Source organism: Aphis gossypii, chromosome 1 (genome assembly GCF_020184175.1).
Source record: "Aphis gossypii isolate Hap1 chromosome 1, ASM2018417v2, whole genome shotgun sequence".
Taxonomy (NCBI): Eukaryota; Metazoa; Arthropoda; class Insecta; order Hemiptera; family Aphididae; genus Aphis; species Aphis gossypii.
In genome coordinates this window covers 26,876,014-26,898,087 of record NC_065530.1, presented here as the reverse complement: position 1 = coordinate 26,898,087, position 22,074 = coordinate 26,876,014, and the positions used below count along the sequence as shown (strand labels likewise).

At 27.6% G+C, this 22,074-nt stretch overlaps 1 protein-coding gene across 1 annotated transcript in view; it reads left to right on the top strand.

The window, feature by feature from the left end:
* Positions 1-22,074, top strand: part of LOC114133080 (discoidin domain-containing receptor 2) — a 239,687-nt gene that overhangs the window by 196,831 nt on the left and 20,782 nt on the right. The window contains exons 10-11 of the mRNA XM_050197794.1: positions 6,815-7,053; positions 20,017-20,161. Of these exons, the coding sequence (XP_050053751.1) occupies positions 6,815-7,053; positions 20,017-20,161 (384 nt within the window). The remainder of the gene's footprint in view (positions 1-6,814; positions 7,054-20,016; positions 20,162-22,074) is intronic.

Below are 22,074 nucleotides of genomic sequence, written 5' to 3'. Positions count from 1 at the left end.
GTATTAATTTATAAATAAGACTTTAATTTAATATATTATATTATATACAATAGCACTTACTTAAATAATACTTTAATAATTGTAATTGAGACTTGACTAACTCTTTTTACTAAATTAAAAAAAATTGCCATTTACGAGTACACGTAAATTTTATAAATTACGTCGAAGGAGTGCAACAGAATGGGCATGCCCCGGGTTGCCCCGGGTGATTAATACGAGGCAGCTAGTAGAGGGGGTCTCGGAGTAACTGGTTTTTTCACAACGATAATAAGGGTCGTATAGCTTGCGCACACATCTATCGCATGCTCTGTCATTAAATTTTAGAATAAAGATAAACTCAGATACCTAAGTAGGTATAACAGAAATAAATGAAATAATGTAACACATTATATTTCTCTTGTAAAATACGTAATATATTATTGGTTATAAAATAATTTTTTTTGAATTTTGATTAATAACGTTTTTACTTCTAAGCATGCGGCGCATGTTGAGCATGCCAGGAGAATTCGCCACTGAATTCTCGCGCAATACACGGAATACGGGCAACAGTCAAAACTTGCGATGAACTTTTTTCGCGAGAAGTTTTAACGAAATCAAAGCAATACACGTCTATTCCGACAACACCGTGTAACATTGTGCAAATTGTGTAACACACTTATCATAGCCAAGTCGAAATAACGTATGTGTGCAGAATTTATTAACGACGGACACAATGCTATTACTGGCATTAAGTATTAACATATAAAATAAGCATCATACGCGTACAACGTAATACTCGAGGTATACATATTGTATACGAAATAACGCGCACAATGTGTATTACATTTTGGATTTTACTTCGGTAGAAATGCGTACGAATAATACTACTATACGCTGCCGGTGCCGGTGCTATTTGATTTTCCTCGAATTTTCCGCGGAAACAAACTCGAGCCGAGACAAATGTATGCTGGTGAGCTGCGAAGCTGAGGCAGTGTCCGTAATTTAAATTTCAGGGTTTACTGAATTGTTATTTCACGGGTACGGCGTTACTATAATATAACGGAACAACTCCTTTGGGTACTCCTCCTCGGGATCGGAGTGTAATGCGTTTTTGAAACGCTATAGTAAAATAGACGAGTTTAAGGTGGACTGTAGCGAGCGCATTATTACCGAGTCGTGTTTGTATATATATATATATGATTTGGAAAACCAATTACGACAACTCTCGCGCGCGATAAATCGTATTAAGAAAAATAAAATAAAATACGTATAGGTCTGCTTACGAACGAATTATTGTGTGAATTATTTTCATACTTACGACATATATTGCTGATGGAATAATTTAGATTATCGTCTACGTCGTCTTCGTCGTCGTCGTCGTCGTCGTCGTCGGTCCTTCGCGTTATATCATTATTATGTTATAAATGTATTATAATACGCGTATAACGCGCCACAGAAGTGTTGTAGTAGTGGTAAGTTGTCGGTTTTTCGACGGGCCGGTCGGATCGTGCGCCATTTATAGTGTCGATATACATTTGTTATCTTTATGAGCTTTTCGCATTCTTTTAATCAATAAATATATGAAAACGTTATACACCCCCATTCGATATATTTAATGTTTATAGCTTTTAATACTTTTAAAACTTTTATCGGTCGTAATTTTTGCATATTATACTACTTCGTGTCGGTGAATATACGCGTTTTCGTGACCCCAATAACGGATATAATAATATTATAATCCCACGCCATACACACTATATACTTTATCCACGTGTGTGTGTGTGTGTGTGTATGTGTGTATAATAATATGTGTATTGGTGTATTGTGAATGTATATTGTATAAGGTATACGGATGAAAACTATATCGAACCATCTTTTCGTTATATAACATCTCGGCCACCGCCACTGTGCATTTTATGATATTTTATTTAACATATTAGTGTTCTGTGTAAACAAAGGTATTTTAAAATACAAACGATTCACTTAAATTCGCTTTACCGGATTTAAACGCCTTTAAATTATTTTGAACGATTTAAATAAAATGTGTATAGGTACATATAATTATACATAATATGTCGCATTGTAATACGTATAAACTGTTTAAGTGATAAATTTGTTTTTCTCAGCAGCCACCGCCAACCGATATCAACACAAATAAAAATAAATAAATTAAAAAAAAATTAACCCGTGAAATATCCACAATTCATATCAGTACTACTAATACACATGAAAGGTTTTTTGAAAGTTGTAATGAAATTCGTATTCAGTAAACAAAAGTAAACCATCTAAAAACCATAAAAGAATTAATCAGATCATTGAAAACGTCTAGATCTATATATTTGTCGGTTTAAACGAAAACATTATGGATGCAAAATGAGAAAGAAAAAACTTAATGTACGGGAATATTATTCAAGCAGAAAAATTCCCTTATATTTTATGTTATGCTCAAGAAAACTATATAAAATATTTATAACATGTACCAGGCCGCATCTAAACATTATGCAACTAAACGGAAGATAGTATTTGTTGTGTTTCTAACCTCCGGTTTTGTCCTAAGCAAGCTGGCTATAAAAATGTTAATAAGACTTATACGGCACCAATTCATAGAAAATGAAGATATATTATGTTTTACCTATGCAGTATGCACTCACATTTTATTCATAAAGCGAAGTATATTTTATTTTTACCTACCTATGTATATCGCATTAAATTTATTATATTATACTCACCAAGTAAATTCACCGAGTTGTATTATTGTATTCTACATAATACAACACAAGTGTATTGTATACCAACAACTTTGTAATTTTTTTTTATGCATACAAAATGATCATGTATAATGTGTGTATTAACATTTAAAACTATATAGCTTTCGGCGGCATTTTTATTTTTATATTATTTTTTATTTTGTCTTTGTTATTTATTTCCATCTACAATAATGACAAAAAATCAATACAAAAATCACTCTTAATATTTATTAAGTTTGAAATATTATACTGTCTTAAACTCTTAAATTCTAAAGCAATTAGTATGTCATAGTCCATAGAAAATAAGTTACAACAATACAGAAATTTCAAATTTAATTTATGTTTTACATGAACTAACGTACATGTTAATATATATGCATAATTACACAACTTAAATTTCAAGTTTTATCATGCTGTTTTTTTTTTTTTTTTTTATTTAAATTGACATAATTCACAAAAAAATTTTTTTTCGTAAACCGCTCGATTTTTTCTATAAACTCTAACGATGCAAAAATAATAATAATAATGATAATAATAATAATATAATAATAAACAAGCTGAATAATAATCAGCGTTTGAAACTTATGTCCCTATTCGGAAATCGAAAAATAGCGTTCAACTTTAGTACACAATATTTGCATGCTAACCAAAAGCGCTGATTTTCTTTTTTTACAGAATCTCCGGATCATTTATTTAAACGGATCTGCAATAATTTAGCAGATTCATGTGCCGGCAGCTTATCCTTTAGGGTCGCTAGAGATGCTAAACCAACCCCCTGTGCACAGTGTACCCCCTTTTACACTCTTATAGGACAGTTCACCTGGTTGACATTTCGGAACGTTATAGCTGTATTTACGGTTTAAAACGACTTTTATTTTAAACGTTTATCTCTATCTCTTCTTTTATATTATAATATATTTCACTTCTCTATATTCTTCTCTATCGCCAAACAGGCACACATAAACATATATTATATTGTTTCCACTCACATACTGTTTATAGTCAAACGTCACCATACCGCTTTCAGAATTTTCTCGTATAATATATTAATATATACATGCGTCTCACATATTATTGCTAGTACACATGCAAATAGTAAAAATTCCCAATCATAACTAAATAGAATTTTCAATCTGTTGCAATGTTACTATACTTGATATATTATGTTATTCTTATGAAAAATTTTTTGTTTTTATTTCTAAATCAATTTGTTATTATGAATTCGGGTTTTTTTTTTTGTTCTTAAAACTTTTAGTAAATACATTTTATTGTTTAAAATTAAAATTATATTAATCAGCAAAACTCGATTGATTAAAATTGTGCATAAAGAATAATTAACCGAATCAGTGTGCGAACTACGGCACTGGTATAATATTTACGGCACAAATACAATTTTAGCGTCATTTTGGTGCGTGACGATAAATATAATACTTCATTAAAATTATAATAATCATATTCTCAATTAAATATTAAACATCGTCAAAATAGTTAAATATGATAAATATAATACTTCATTAAAAGCATAATAATCAAATTCTCAAGTAAATATTTAAAATTATAATTTTTTTTTTTTTTGTTGCTATAGTAACGTATAATTATATTATTCATCAGTTACTAGGGGAAACCTGTACCTATTGTAAAATTAAATTGGTCGAGTAACATAATTATATTATGCATCAGTTGCTAAACGAAATCAAAGTAGGTATCTATAATGTTAAATCAAACTCTATAACATTTAATTTTATCTTTGCTATTGTTTGGTTACCAATACAATAATACAAATAATAAATAATAATATAATAATATACAATACAGTCAGAAAAAAAAAATTCGATTGAATTTTCGCCAAAAACTGTTGTATTTGACTCAAAAACATATATATTATACATGTTAATAATCGAATTCTAAAATAAATATTAAACCTCGTAAAAGTTATTTAACAATATCAATAACTATGCATTTTAAACCACAATTTGTTATAGATAAATGAAAATAAAAATTAAATTAAATTTGAAACTGAAAATTAATAACTATATCCCTTGTTAATAAAGTTGCATATTTATTTATTGAAAATGTCTTAATCAAATGCTGCTTCCCACTACACTAAATAAATAAACATGAAACAATAGTGAATATATGTTATAATATGTACAAACATGCTTATACCATAAAATTCAATAGAACTATAATAAACACATGGTTAAATGAAATCAAAAAAAAAAAAAATAGATAAAAAATGATGGATTCCATTGGCAATACTTAAAAATCGATTAAAAGAATAGGTTAAATAAAAGGATAATTCGACAGACAGTTAGTAAAAGATATAAAGAAAATAAATGAAGCAATTTATATAGTTGGTCGTGTAGGAGCTCTGAGTTACTTCAGCAAGTAGTTTAGGGGAATCAATAGAATTAGACAACAGTTTTGAAAGGAATTGACTGTTAATCACAAGGCGGCTATCCACGAAACTGGATAAACTCGGCACTTGGCTTACTAGTATGCAGTCATTTTATGAGCATAGAATGCGTAGAATGAAAGAAACGCTATGTAGAAACATTTGCTGGATACGCTCATTCATAATATGGTCAAAGAGGTATGCGCATCCCGGATATTACGCAACCGTACTACCGAATAGGTCTGACAGTCAAACAGTTTTAAAATACTAAGGTGGAAAGCTTAAATTATTGTATTAGGGTGAAATGTTGAAGTTAAATTTAATTTGAATCCCGAAATCTTTATATTTTTTTTATTTAGTAATACTATTCTAAAAAGAAGCAACTGTTCGACTTTAAAAAAAAAAAAAAGGTTTATACAGGTATTATTTTCTTTTTTCAACGCGTTCATAAAAATCTAATTAGATGGATGAGCTGAATTTAATAATGCATTGAAGCAATTGTGCCAACAACCCACTGAATTATTTGTGTGTAATATATTTTTTAACTATAAAAAACAACAACACCATTTTGTAATAGGAAAACGTGGGATTGTCTCTCGTCCTCTTTTATTAATAATAACAGTAGCTATATACGTATCGATTTAAATAATCTTTGACAAAAACAATAATTTATATTATATTATATTATTTATTTAAATTATTAAAATAGCTTACATTTAAATCATATTATTGTTATAAACTTTTAAGTCAATACCAATTATTAAAAAAAAAAAAAAAATTGAAGTTCCACAATCATAATAAATATGTGTGAATTGTCAGTACATTAGAATTATCTGTACTTAATAGTTACTACTAATAACCAAATTCCACTGGTGTTTGGATGTCATTGTTCGAGTAAATATTTAAATAGGTACCATAAGCCTTGTGCACTCAATAAAAGCACCTACATTACTTACATTTTGAAACATAATAATTGATATTTTAGATTATTAATATATAAAACACTGTTTAGTTTAGACACTTTTGATATACCATACAGTCACAGCGATCAACTATAGAGGGTAAATTTTATTGTATATTACGTCGTAAAACGCAATAGTAACCCAACCCCTATTCCGGGAACGTATAAGTAATTCAGTTTAGAACATATTATACTAAACGAATCCTAGATCCTATGTTCCTAGTGTTTATCATAATACGTTGAGGAATTTCAAAAGCTTTTATTATTACGAAATACCTACATTCCATGTAAAGTACCTGTATGATGTATTGATTATATCTAAATATTTACATTTTTAAATGGAATAGGCATTTCGTATTTACAATAATATTAATATATTTTCATTCCGCGTTCCTCCGAGACTATACCTACTACTACAGTGGTTATGCATTATTTATAAATATCCCATACGCAATAGTACGTAGACATATATTATTACTTATTTATATTTGTACTCGTAGCTTATCGTTTCTCCATGGGCAATGGTATATACAACTCGATAATACATTGTGTGTTGCAATCGCATATTTATTATCGAGACGGCACATAAATATAAAGTTATGTTATAATGTCATATAATATTTTGTACGTTAGGCGTACCTACCCACTTAGTTTTTATAATATTTAAATGCATTTTTTCCTTATTTTTTCCTATTTACGTTATTAAATAATATTCTTGTTTGTTTTTTCCAGGTTTACCTCAACACACAAAAAACAGGGAAGACGGTGTGACCGGCAGTGGTGGTCACCGTCTGGTAAGTCTACTTGTGGGCGCGTTATCGGCGGCCACCGTACTGGCCGGCGCGTCAGTGGCATTCGTGATGGTCCGGCGACGTCGGCTGATCCAGCAAGTGTCACGCCAGAGTCGGAGCTCGTCGTTCCAAGACTGTACGGATGATAAACCACACCTGCCACCGGCCATACACTTGACGGTAAGTGCCGAACGTCATATCGCGAAGTGCAACAGGCGATTAATTAAAAAAAAAAAAAAAAACATACCATACCATAGCACATTGTTGACCCGGTAGAGTTTACCGTCTGAAGAGTTAACTAGTTTCGAAAATCGAGAGAATTTACCACGTTTCACTACCACAAGTATAAACAGTTATAACCTAACCTTAAATAAGGGTTATTTTTAAGTGTCCCCAGTAAAATTAAAAGAGTGCAGAAGTAAAAATAACTGCATTAATGTTGTCACCATGGTATGTAACAGTATTCGAGAGTATTAGCGTAGTGTTATTATAATTGTCTAAGTGATGACGTGTCGTCTTAGAATTGGAAATATACACTATTATATGTGTTTTGAAACTTAGATGAACGTCTGAAAACGTCATAATGATTTTTCACCAGACTTATGCGTGAGAACTTAAACGGACGCGCTCAAACGATAAATTACAAACCTATTATAAAAAGGAAAAAACGAATAAGTAATAAGTAGGTTAGGTAGGTACTTGTCGAAATAAATTATTTCAAACACTTTGGAGCTCGCGACACGTACTGTTTTTTAGTTTTTCTATCGCTATAATAACATTGTAACATTGTAGTTAAGGGCGTCGTCGTATGCGCGTGAAACCGTTTTATGCGTAAATAGTGTTGAAATAATCCGTGTTTGTGGTTGTACATCCGAGTTTAGGGGATTTTACACAACCCCCGAAATAAATAGAGGGTAATTGTTTAATTAAATTATTTTTGAACCCAGGATAAATGCAATAAAATATAAAATAAAACCTTTTATTATGCGGATCGAACATATAGTTATTAGTAAGGCCGTATATAATAAAATTGCGTATAGATAATAATTTTTTTATAGCATGTAATGATGGTCGATTAAACGAACTCTTTGTCCGGTTATACGAAATAAATCGAACAATCATGGAATCTATTTGGTTAAATTGTTAATATTTAAAACTGCCTAATAAATAGATTGAAACATAAAAATAAATAAATAATATTCTAGGTTTACAAATGAAAACGATCGAGTAAAAACGCTGTTGACGCATTAGCTAATTTCTATTGGTAATTTCACGATTTCTAACTTTCCGAAATTTTTCGTACCTAAGATTATATTCTAGGTGTAAGTGCAAATACAGATAAAAAGTAACGAGGCTACACAATCTTTGCAATAACTCGACGACGACAATCGAACAGCGAGACGTGTACAAATTGTCCGCAATTTCAATACGACGTATCGACGAATCTCAATAAAGACGTCTTGGAAAAATGTAAAAAAACATAACACTCCGCACTCGGATCGCAATACATCCTGTACTGCAATGTGAACGATACGTGCCTGCAGATTATCCAGGACCATATTTCCTCCTGGTGTTATCAGCCAGCTTATATTCTAGGTTATGTCCGAGACGTTCTAGCAAACGCTCGAGAAGCTGGCCCCGTCCCAACAATCTAATAATATAATATACTCCTCCGCGGGCCTAACCGGGGCGGACATGCAACTTGCGCAGCAGTCAGCACACCTATAAGGCCATATTACACGACGGTGGTGGTCGAACGCAGTGGCGTAAAGTAATTAGGGTAGGTACCTGGCTGTCGACGTTTTCCCGGGGGTATCGTCGCGGCACAGAGTAGACCCACCGCCTTCCGGTGTCAGTGGCGGCGGCGGCGGCGTCGGCTTCGGTTACTCGTTACCTACCTCGCCCACGTATCGAATAGCCCGATCTCATTATATATACGCAGAGTGTCCGCCACTGAGCTCCGGCCGAGAGTCCCTGCAGGGATATCGCGGGGTGAAATATCGCCGTGCCGTTTTCCTATAAATTATGCGCTGGCGGTCGTTGCGCCAACGAGCGCCGCCAAAAGTCCGCGATGTCGCGTATCCTCATTACGCGTAGGTATAGGTGACTTTGTCGTTGTTCTACATCGGCGCCTTTCGAGCGCTTTGTGTCGTAACACTATGCCGCGGACACATATAATATTATTAAAGGCTTACGGTGAAATATTTCAATATCAAACGTCCGATATAAACAACAATGCACAACATAATAATATATAATATGAATAATGAAATATGTATAATGATTTTATTGTTATAAGGTTTGTTTTGTAGATGCATAAAGTTTATATTTTTATTATGTATGTATATACGTATAAGGCAACTGTTCTTTTAACGTAAATTACATTAGCATTGTAGGTGTTATAAAATTACTTTTTTTTTTAGTTTTACATTTTTTAATATGTACTAGTATAATAATTATTGTAATTTTTGATTGTTATTATGTACATAAAAACTAAATAATATGCATATCAATGTTTATGCTCATATATTATTTATGACAATAGCGTATAGGAAGTATAATGTATTTATGTAGATTATATTATATAGAGGGAAATCTACTTTAGTAGCCAACATCATATTATATCCTACGGACTTACTAAATATTAGATTTGTGTAATAACGTGCTAGTTCATCCTGTACATTATAATAAATTATACTCATCCATTCGCATTAAGGGGTCGAATCATGCGCATGGGCTAGGTTTAATTACACGAAAAGCGTACAAATGGTTGACTCGATAGGAATGACAGACGGATAGAGCCATTCAATAAAAACTGATCACTGTCGAGGTACATTATGAATAGACTTACCTATATATGCGGTAATATGTACTTAGATATGATCAAGTATAAACACTTCTGCTTTCTTGACCAATCCAAAATAGTATATACAAACACGAATATTGATTTCTGACCATAAAATAATATTTACTACTCGTTTTTCGTTTGTTTTATGAAAACTTTTAATCACTCTACTAAATATCTCTTCGTATGCGGATATCTAAATTATGCATAGCGAAAAGGCACGCAGTAGCTATATCGAATAGTATAAATTATAAACATTGGTGGCCTCGCGCGTATTATTGGATCCGTGCAAAATATTTTACTCGCCGCAGTCGTTATCGTGTAGAAAAAAAAAATAACACAAATTATATTATGACTACCTGTAATTAATTTGTTTGTTATTAATACATATATTTTATCGTAATAATAGTATTATGAACAGTGTATATAAATATAGGTAGTGGTATTAAATTATTACTGTATGTGTACTCTGTTCTCGTGCATAGATATATTTTTCATGTAATTAAATGTATATATAGATATATTATATTTATTATTTATTCACATATAATTATAAGTGTTCAAAAAATTGTTATACTAATTGAAAACACTATATTTTTTGTTTAAAATTATTATTATTAGTTTTTGTTTTTTTGCTTCTTTATTTTTTTTTAATTTGAAAGTTCTAATTTAAAAAAAAATAGCTATACCTATACTTACGTTATTTTTTCTTTATTAATTTTAATAATCCATAAAAGATAAAATATATTTATAATGCATGTATAATAAATCTTACCACCCAACATAATAAAATTATATGTAAAAAAAAAATTGTTAGGAAAACGTAATTTACAAAGATTATCTACTTTGGAGGAAAACTATATTACTCGTATGCTTCTCTACATTATTAGTTACTGAGAACGAGCGTACGAAGTTTCTAGGTCTAACTTGAGCAACTATGGTTTAAGGTTTTAAAGTTTACTATTTAAATAACATTACTATGGTGTTTTTTTTCATATTGCATATCAATAACATTAATAAACTAACTTAATGCCATCATATTTAAAAATTCTATCTACATTGCACGGCGTGATGTATAGGCAATTTAGGTACATCGATACACGAGTTTATCGGTAAACGACTGTAATAATATGGCGTAAAAGCACGTTAAAGTATAAGTGATTAGTTAACGACGGTAAATTCAAAAATTTAAAATAGCTTGACAACTTAATAAATATTACAAATGTTTCAAGCCTAACTTAAAGTTGATAGATATTATTTATTGTAAATTTTTAATTAATTATTCATTGTTTGTTTTTTAAATATTCATAATAAATAATAATAAAAAAAACCACAATTATTACAATTTTATAATTACATTATTTAGTTACAGATTCAATTTTTTTCTTAAAAATTCTATTGATAGATTAAAATAACAATAATATTAAATAAATAAAAATGTCTTTACAATCTATTTTCTATTTTTGTGGTATTATCTACTGACAAAAAAACAAGACATTTTTATTTAATATTTAATGAAAGGTTATTGCTTTTTTTGCATTATGCATTTAGGGAAAAGGAGATGATAAAATAAATGTATAGCTTCACCAAAAATCATAAACCACACATCTTGTAGTTAAGGACTTGTATAATATATTTTATATTTGTTTGATGAGCAAGTCCAATATAATATGGTTAAGTAAAGTATTGAAATAACAAGTGACACATATTTAATAAACATTAATAACTAATTCAACAATTTATAAGATTAAGGTCAGTGGGAGTGTAAATTAAAAACAAAATAAATGTAGCTAATAAAACATGTCAGTGCGTTCATAGCCCTGTAGAGACATCATTTTGTCGATATTGCTATTTTATCCGTTATTTGTTATATGAATTGGTAATGAACGGATTTTTCAGGGATCGCGTGCATTAGGAGCAACATTAAAATTTAATTAGCTAATATATCCGTTTATAAGCCTACGTGGGAATTTTAAATTAGTTTTTACTGCTCTTTCCACGAAAAACACCACACTAAGTCTATTTATAAATATATAAGTATATAATAATACTATGAACGTCCACAAATTTCACGAGATATGACTAAAAATATAATTCACTTACAATAATTATTGATAAATTCTATGGAAGTATAATATAGTATTCATCATTATACTAAAGGTTAGGTTAATTTCTCTATTTTTAAAATTATTTTATTATTATATAAAGTATACTATTATTACTATACCTACCTATATTATAAGATATTTTATTATATTATTGGGTACCATTATAAATAATAAAATAAATGAATATGTATTATATAGTATTGCTTACTACATTTCTTTTATTAATATTATTTTTTTTTTTTTGTACTTACATAATATTGAATATTCCACATGACTATGTTAATTATCTCTCAAAGTAGAAAGTCAATAATGTATTATTTACAAACTATAAAATATGTCAAATTATTATGCGTTTTCGTTCACAAAACTCTAAAACTGTACTACATAAATGTCTAAAAGTTATAAACATCATAAACAATTTAAAACAACTGATGGCCTGGATGCACATAATGGGTCATTGTTTTAACATGACATTAACTCTCAGTCTTGAAATCAAACGCATTATTCATGACACGAAATTAATGAAATCCATTATCAACATAGAATTATTCAAATGCGAATAATAAATAATATGCTTCGGTATACTTTATATTCAGCCAGCCCAATCGTTGATACATAAAACATTTTATGGGCAACTTTTAAAACTTCCATATCACGATAAAATGTAGTTTACCAATATTTGTTAGTAAAATAGTAAAATACAATGTAAAAATAACATATTTTTTGTAGATAGAGTACACAATTACCGTAACACAAACACTTATTTTTAACACTAATATACATATATATATAATATATATATATATCTTGCAAACAAATGTATGTATAAATATATAATTAAAATAATTAAATATGCATTATTCATTAACTTAAGCTATATCATAAAAAAAACATATGCAACCAACTACATGATATTACGATTAATGATTATAATTATTATATCTACAGCGATTAGGGAATTGTTCACAAACATAACAATCGATAATAGATTTAAAGTACCTACTTAAAAGTCCCCATTTTGGTTTGTTCATGTTTATAGAAATATTTATGTAAAACATTTAGTCAATAAATATTCAAATTAAGGTGCATGGTTTTAATGTTGTTTTAATAATTATATTATATAATATGCAATTGTTAATAAAAAAAAATAGCTATTATGTCACCTGTCAAGTTATAGTAGCACTTATATTATGATCAATTTGTTATTAAATATGTATTCTTCACTCTACTTTATACTTCTTAATATTATATATTAATGACGAGCAAAATATAAATATGCGTACAATACTCTAGTAGAATAATAAACCCCTTAAGTAAATCAATAAAATTCACTTATTTTACTCGAACTTGTATTTTACTTAATAGTTAATGGCCACTATCAATAATAACCAGGTTAATGATAGTTTTTAAGTCTATAATAAATGGCTTGTTATGAATATTTACATGAATATTTAATATGATATACATATACATTATACACGTACACAAGGCCGAAGCCAGAAAAATATTTATTATTTTTTTTGGGAGGAGGGGGGGGGGTTAATGTATAAATATGTTATATTATGTAATAAAATATGAAATTCTAACTATTCAGTCTAATATCAAAAAAAATTTCAGGGGGGGTAGGGTTCCACCCCCCCCCCCTGGCTACGGCCTTGCACGTATACAGAATACAACGATAAAGAGATATGAATGATAAAAAACCATTTATTGAAATAGGATCGAAGTTTGCAAAATGACACAAGCATGCACAACACACAAACGGTTTAATGTTGTCAACGAATACATTTTGAAAAAAAAAGCGAAATAAGAAGTCTGTGACTTTGAATTATCACTCCTTTCTCAAAATCCATTAATACGATGATATTAAAAATGAATTTTATAAGTACATAAACGCATCTAATTTATACTCATCAGACTCCTGTAAATACGCATAACTTGCATACGAATATTTATTTTATATGCGTAGCTATAATTGATATGTGTATGCAACTGCCAACTATTCCTATATAGTGTTACGCTTAATAATCATTATGAAATTTTTGTACTGGATTAACATTATCATTTTATAAAGTGAAACTTACAAAAATAAATACTAAAAATAAAATGGTTTTGATACACTGAGTAGTAAATAGACAAAATGATTTGATTATTAATTTCCACAGCAGATATATAGTTAATTTGTAATTATTTTATCATAACATAGCTGGTATTGAAATATCATAAATTATAAGGCAATATAATACCTAGGTATAATCAAAAATATTCGATCCTTTTATTCGTGTCAATAATATCGTAATCAAAGATCTGTTTCTTTATTATTATTTTATTTGAACCGTTTTATTTAGTAAAAATTATTCTTAATGTTGTTTAGTTTAAAAGTTTAATAAATTATCTAATAAGTTTACGTATATAAAAATAGAACATAATCGTACGATACGTTAGTCAAATTCAAGTTAAGTTCTCAAAACATATCGAACAACTCTCTCGTATGTGAACCTCCTAAGGTTTACAATATAAATATGTTAATGTAATTAATAATGTCATAAACTTGATTATATTCAGGTTGATTTACCAGGTATGCTGACTCCTTCTTTCTCCCTTTTAATAATAAATTACTTTAAATTCTGATTTTTTTTTTATTTTAAAAATATTTTTAATATTTAAAGACCGTATCTTTTAATACATATATATTTTACGTTATTTAAGGAATGTCTTTTTAAGATGGAAACTTCTTGTTTATTATGTATGAACTTTTTTTTTATTTAAATTATTTTAACACCTTTTTTTAATTCTGATAATAAAAATTGAGATTTGAAATTTCTTATAACATTTGTTAAATGTATTCATGGCAACTACGGCCACTGTAGAGAAAAAAATACAGTATTAGGTAAAAGTATTAAGATATATAAATAACATTAAAATGTTATACTTTATGCCTTTTTGGTACAACTTAAGAGTTTGAGATAGGTATTTGAAAAGATTAATTGTAGCAGTTGAGTCTGAACATTACTTGGTGGCGAATAGAAAAAAATATTGACTTCCTAATCTATTTTGAAATTATGTCATTCAATTAAATTGTATGTATTAAATAGTAATAACAATAATAATCTACGATGATAAATTTAAAGATGCTATCTTGATATAAAGATTATATAATAATTAATAATTTTAATCATTAAAAAAATTTGTCCGAGTATAATAAGTACTAGACTAAAATATAGTAGATAAATTTATTTTTTATTATTATTAGTAAAGGTTTTGTATTATTTGGTATTTATTTTATTTTATTTAAAACCATAATTATTAATTAGGCATTATTATCTTTGAAACAGAAATTAATAAGTAATACTTAAACACTACTGTTATTTATTAAAATTTAGATAAATGTAATAGACTCATAAATTATTTCAAAAACTCTCCGACTAACCTTTTTGTTGAAATACAGAAAAATGGTGGTAAGGTTTGTTGATGATTCTTATTAAAAAAAAAAACTTATAGAGTCACAGAACACTTCTTAAAACTAGTGTGAATAATCAAATTATCATTTAAAGGTAAGAGAAGATTTTCTACTTGATAAAACACGCAGACACTACCTATTGTACATATCGACAGAATAATTTTGAATTTCAAAACCTTACATAATTAAATTATTACACGATTACAAAATTGATTGTTATGTTTATTTCTGGCCTATGTGAAATATTATAACAATTCAGACGATTTAAGTTATGATAAATAACATCACATTAATCAGTTAAAATATGCAAAAAAGTACCCCGAATAGTTTAAATACTTAATTTGAAGTCAAAAATTAAAATCAGTATAAAATAACTTGTATATTTTTTCGATCTTGATATAAATATCTTAAATTATTCAATAAATATCAAAAGTTTTTAAACTTGTGTCAAAATGTTTTATTCTAATTATTTATAAATCAACAATATCATATATAATTTTTGGAAACGGTAGTTCTAATAATTTATTATAATACATAAATGTACACAATGCATGTAAGCTTTTAATTTTCCATTTCTTACAATATTCATACTATATTATGATATATCAGACGAGTTAAATTCCCATAAAAAAAAAACATTAAATTTTACATTATCATAGATTAAATAACATTATATAGATCACAACACCAATACAGTCATGTATTAATTATTATTTTAATTCGAAAACTATTATAGTGGTGAATGGTGTCAGAAGACGAGTAGATACTTATTTTCAACCTCTTCCTACCACAATACACCACTATTAAAGTGAGCCAAATCTAAATTAGCATTATAAACGATACATTATTACATTTTCGTTGACAATCAGAAGTATATTAAATCAATGTGAATACCTAGCTATAAAATTCTTTATCTGAATATTATTGAATTTACGCAAAATCTAGGGTTACCGCTCAACCCTTCACATACGAATGATTAACTATTGTGCGTAATATGTTGCCTTTGGTCTTCTGTAATATAATTATAAATATATAGCATTTAGCTTTGTGAAATATTGTGTTGTACCACCGTAACCACTATTTGGGAACCACAAACGATCTAAACCATTGAAATGTCCTATTATACTATATTCTACCATGTATTAATAGTTAGTTGGTATATTATAAATTATAATTTATATTAAATATAAATATAAAATAGTACAACGCAACAGTTCAAAGTGTGCTATAACTATTATAATATTTACGACTATGTACTATTATATATTTAACTAATATAATATAGTAGCATTTCATTATTAGCAATACGTTTGGACTAAGATGAAATGTGTAAAACACCAATTGTTTATATAAATCGACTGGTTTTATTTAATATCAAAAATAAATCTATAGTTAAAAAACATATTTACTTAAAAAAAAAAAAATGAATTATTTTATATGTTATCTATTTTATATCTATCGATGTCTGTTTTTCGTGCATATAAAATTTTACTACCCATTAAAACTATCTTGATAAACCAATGGTGGCCGGTGGGTATACACTACGTGTTACACATTTAATAATAATATTATATATAAATATTTTACTATCTACTTTTATAAAATATCCATAATATTACAATACAAATATTTACCTATAATATATAAAATAAATACATAAATGTTTATGAATATGTTAACCAAATGAACCGCTATTAGATATTATATCATCGCGCTGTGGTTACGTTGTGTCTTATTAATTACTTAGTGTATTTGTTTTAAAAGCTGATTTGTTGTCAATAAATTATAAAATCGGTTTTGAAAAAAAAAAAAAATACAAAGCACAAACCATTTTTAAAATCAAACAAAATTTAACCGTTTTTTTCGGGATGCGGTTTAATGGTTTAATTATTTTCATATCATGTATATTATAGGTAACCAATAAACCTATTTAATATAATCTGTACTTTTGAATATTCTTTTATATTATAGTTGTATTTAATTATTAAATATAACAATAATATTTTACAACTCTAGATATGAAGCAGTTAATCTTTTAAAACTTTTTTATAACTATATATTATCTCTTTATGCCATTCATTTCATTGTGCTTAATTTTCTCATTCATGTTAGTTAAATCTCATAGGAAACGGATTGTAAGTTTGATTTATGATAAAAAAAAAAAAATTATTAGATCTATTCTTTAATATTTTTTATTTGTTTATAACCAAATGAATTAAATTCATGTCCATTTGCATAAATGGTTTGTGGTTGATTAGTTATTATATTATTAGTTACAATTTTTAACGGAATTAATACATCTGTAAAACAATATGAGTAGTGATTTTAAACTCTAATAGTTAATTTTGCTAAATTGAAATAAATTCAATTTGTTTTAATTATATTTTGTTAAGAACCATTTAAAATATTATTATGATTTTATTAATTCTGTTCTGACTACTGAAATCTTTTAAAATGAATTTAAAACACAAAATACCCATAAAGGTGATAATAACGTATACACTGTAAATTATGAATCGTAATACTTAATCAATACTACATTATTTACTTTATTTTTTATAATTATAAACAAATTTAATTAGTCAGTACATTTATAATTTTTCTTTTTTTGACTGTTGGTTCAGTAATATTTTTAATAATTTGACTGAAATACTTGATTTTTAGTTAAAAAATGATGTACTTTTAGATTTTACGTGGAGTGAAGAAAGTATTGGTTTTACAATGGTATACAGCTTTTTGCCTCGTATTTACAGGGAACCACATTTTCTGACAGTTTATTTATTAACCCTAACATATATGTATACAAAGTTTTAATTAACATTTAATTAACTTAGTTAAAAAGTTTAAATTTAGTTTCGGTACACTAAAAAAAATCGGTAACTTATCAAGTCTTGGTGTATATTGTTATCATATTATATTAATACATATAGGTACTAGGTATTTATATACTTTTTTTTAATACATTTCAGAATTGTAAATTTACAGATCCATCTGAATGTAATCAATTATGATTTTTTTTTCATCATTATATTTATTCAATGATGCAATCTTAATATTGTATTCCATAGCTATATATAATTAATTAGTACCTATATAAAAATTCAAAGTTTGATTTTAGATTCTAAGTAAAGCAATAAATGTATTCATTTTACAATGTTCTATGTTTTGATTTATAGTAAAAGAAATGCTTGGTTTCCGGTAGCATATTGGGTCTAGTCGTTACTTTGGGGGTCAACAAACTTTAAATATTTTTAAAATAATTTGTATTATGAGAAAAAAAAATAAGAAAAAAATATATTTTAATATATTATAAAAAATTAATAATAAAATATAATAAATAATATATTTATTGTTTAAGTGTATTAGTCTTTACGTTTTTGATTGCTATTTAGAGTGGATAAAAACTAGTCAGTTTATAATAATTTTACTTTCACATCTTAATTTTAATGCATTGTGAAGAAAAAATACGAATATGACGAAGGAAAATTACATTAAAGCTTAAGCTTTAATCATCAAACTAATATTTAAGCATAGTGAGTAGTTATGCATCGGAAATATCATTCATTAACATAATCATAAAATAATATACAGAGATATAATTTTTATTGATTTTAACAAGAAGATTTTAAATTCAAAAAATGTTGATTGAGAGCTTAAATAGTAACTGATTTTATTATTTGAATTTGTATTTAAGATGAATTTAATTAAATTAATGTCAACAAAATACAATGATATCACTATAAGACTTTAGGAATTAGGAGTAAATATAATAATGTAAATAATATTATAATTGAATTCGATCAACAATAATTGGAACCACAGTAGTGGAAATTAGGATGGACCCGATGACAAATTCAACGAGATGATAACTTTTAAGCTTAAAAATAACTTTTAACTAAGTTTCAATGTTCATGATTAAAAAATAACTACTATCAGTAAGTTCAAAAGTTTATGTACCGTTAATAAATCTATATTAGACAGATAAAAATATATAAACAATATTTATACAATGGTAATAATTGAGAAAATACAATCACTCTTGATATTATAATATATTATTTAGTTTTAATACGCGACAACCGGATATACAATTTTGACTATTTCTAGAAACTAAAAAAATATTTATGCACAACTAGTATACAGAAAAAATAATTTTGAGACTTTTCTAATGTTGTACAATTTTTTTTTTTTTAATTTGAATACACACATACACAAAACAAGACATACTATACTGAATTTTTTTCATATTATCTTACTTTTTTAATTCTCAATTACCTAACTTATCGAATCTTAAGTTGAGAAATTATCAAACAAATTATGTATTTTTAGATTTTGTGAACGGAAATACGAATGAAAGCATTTAATATTACATAATAACAATAATTAAAGTTACCCATTCAAATAAAAAAAAAAACCTGAATTGTCCCCGCTTGATTTTTTTTATTTACAATTTTGTATTTGTAAATAATAGTCATGTTTATCGATGGTCATTTGAAACATAAAAATAATTTGTGTAAAATATTATAATCCATGAATAGTTATATTATGGCAATGACACTGTTTGTAAAAGCGAAAAAAACTTACACAGTATAATAATCATTAATAATAATAATAATAATTAATAATAATAACAATAATATCTGCGTAAATAATAACGGTGTGTTGTGTGTATGATGATGTTGTAAATGTATAATGATGTTAATTTTATACGTAAATTATTATTTTTGCAGGAACTACCGGTGCGAGTGAACGCCAATGGACACGTATACGGTCAAGTAGACTTGGACGACGACTCGGACAAGAGCAATAGCAATTATCAAAGGCCGTACGGTGTGGCACGCCGGCCATCGGTGCTCTTAAGTCCCGATTACACGGGTAAGTGCGTGAGGTACAGGGTGGGGTAAGGTACATTTATCCATAATAATGCATATTATTATATAGTAATTTATACTGCCTGACGGTAGTCATGACGAAGAAATGCAACCGTAAACTCTTAATGAATCTCAAACTCAGAACCAATAATCTATCATATTTTTTTTTTTAAGACTTACTGTTTATTGGATATAATATTGGAGTGGTATGAACGCTCAAATATTTTTAGCGTATAAATGAATTTCAGAAATATTACACTTACTCGATTAATTTTTATATATTAATTATACATTTGAAAATTATTATCCGGTAACTTAAGATACATACCTAATAGTAAAACAAAATATTGCACTACTGTTATAAGAACTGTGAAAAAAAAAAATGTTAAACGATTAATTCACTTTATTCGGTACATATAATTATCGCATATACACATAAATATAATAACTATATACGTATACGTATACTGTATTATACAGGCCTACAGGTTAAAAATTTATCGTGCGCTCTGAGTAGGTATATTAGTTTACTATCTTTATAGATATATTATATTATATTCCTATTATACCTATATACTATTTACTGTATAGTATATATTATTATATATATGTGTGTGTGTATTTTATAATGTCACCCGAGAGCGAAATAAAAACGTGTGAAATCGTTTTGGACCGTTTCCAGAAAAAAATCGCAAATACACCTCGTGCCTGAAATCAGCATTTTCATCCCCATGGGTGTGGGTTATTTTTTTTCTCGTTTTGCGCCAGATAGATACGCTATGTAGAGGATATATGTATACAATATAAAATATTACATAGCTGATGGTTAGGTCATGGCATATTCCTTTTTCTATATGTATATAATACGCGTGTATATATAAACACGGTATCTACATATAATATTATATACAAAAGACAATATTGTCGTCGGGGAAAATGGTCAATACGAACTCGCGCGATTCCGGTATAATAACAGTAGTAGTTGTTATTGATATTGCTCGAGCACCGGAACGCAATAAAGACTGAGTAGTTTATTTTTATTTATTATTATTTTTTTACATTGCACCCATACAGTTTGCGCAGGGAAATGTATCGTGATTAGGTGGATAAAGCGTGTAAGGGGGGTAGAAATAAATTTCATTAAAATTGTTATGCACACATTTTTCAGTCGGAAAAAAATATACTATATTATTATGCATGCCGATTCTAGAAGCTGGTATAGTTTCTCTGGCCTACGATAGTCACCAAAGCAACGTCGTAGTAGTGACGGCAAAGTGACTTGGATTTTAATAAAAATTTTAACGTTCCTCAACTATATCGTATTGGATGGTATTTTTTTTTTTTTTTTTTTTTTTTGTTTGCATTTATTCAAACTTCATGTATACACAGTACAATACGTGACGCATACAGTTGTACAGCGCTTAACAACTGTACAGTTTATCACAAAGAATTTATGAAACGTAATTGTTTTATGAAATAAAAAAATTCTTCACTGAACCGACACAAATATTGTTAATAATAATTTGTGAAATATATATATGTATTATTAATATTCTTTAGTTTTAATAATTTTTACTAAAAAAAAAAAAAAAAAAAAAATCGAACTCAAGATTTTATATAAATAGAGAGAGAAAGAGAAAGAGACAGCGAGAGTGAGAGCGAGAGATTCTATTGGCGATTTAATTAATTTTACTACCACGATTCCTGGTAAAAGTATAAGTAGTTGCAACTTTCGCATCAAAATTAAGATTTATTACGAGCTTTTGTACAATAATTTATCACATAATTTAATACTCCTAAAATATATTGTTTACGAACAATGTAAGCTTTATTGAAATTGATATAGTTTTTCATAAGTGAATTGATTTTAAATCAAATACTTTTTAGAAATTCGACGTTTATAGACATCATTAGCTG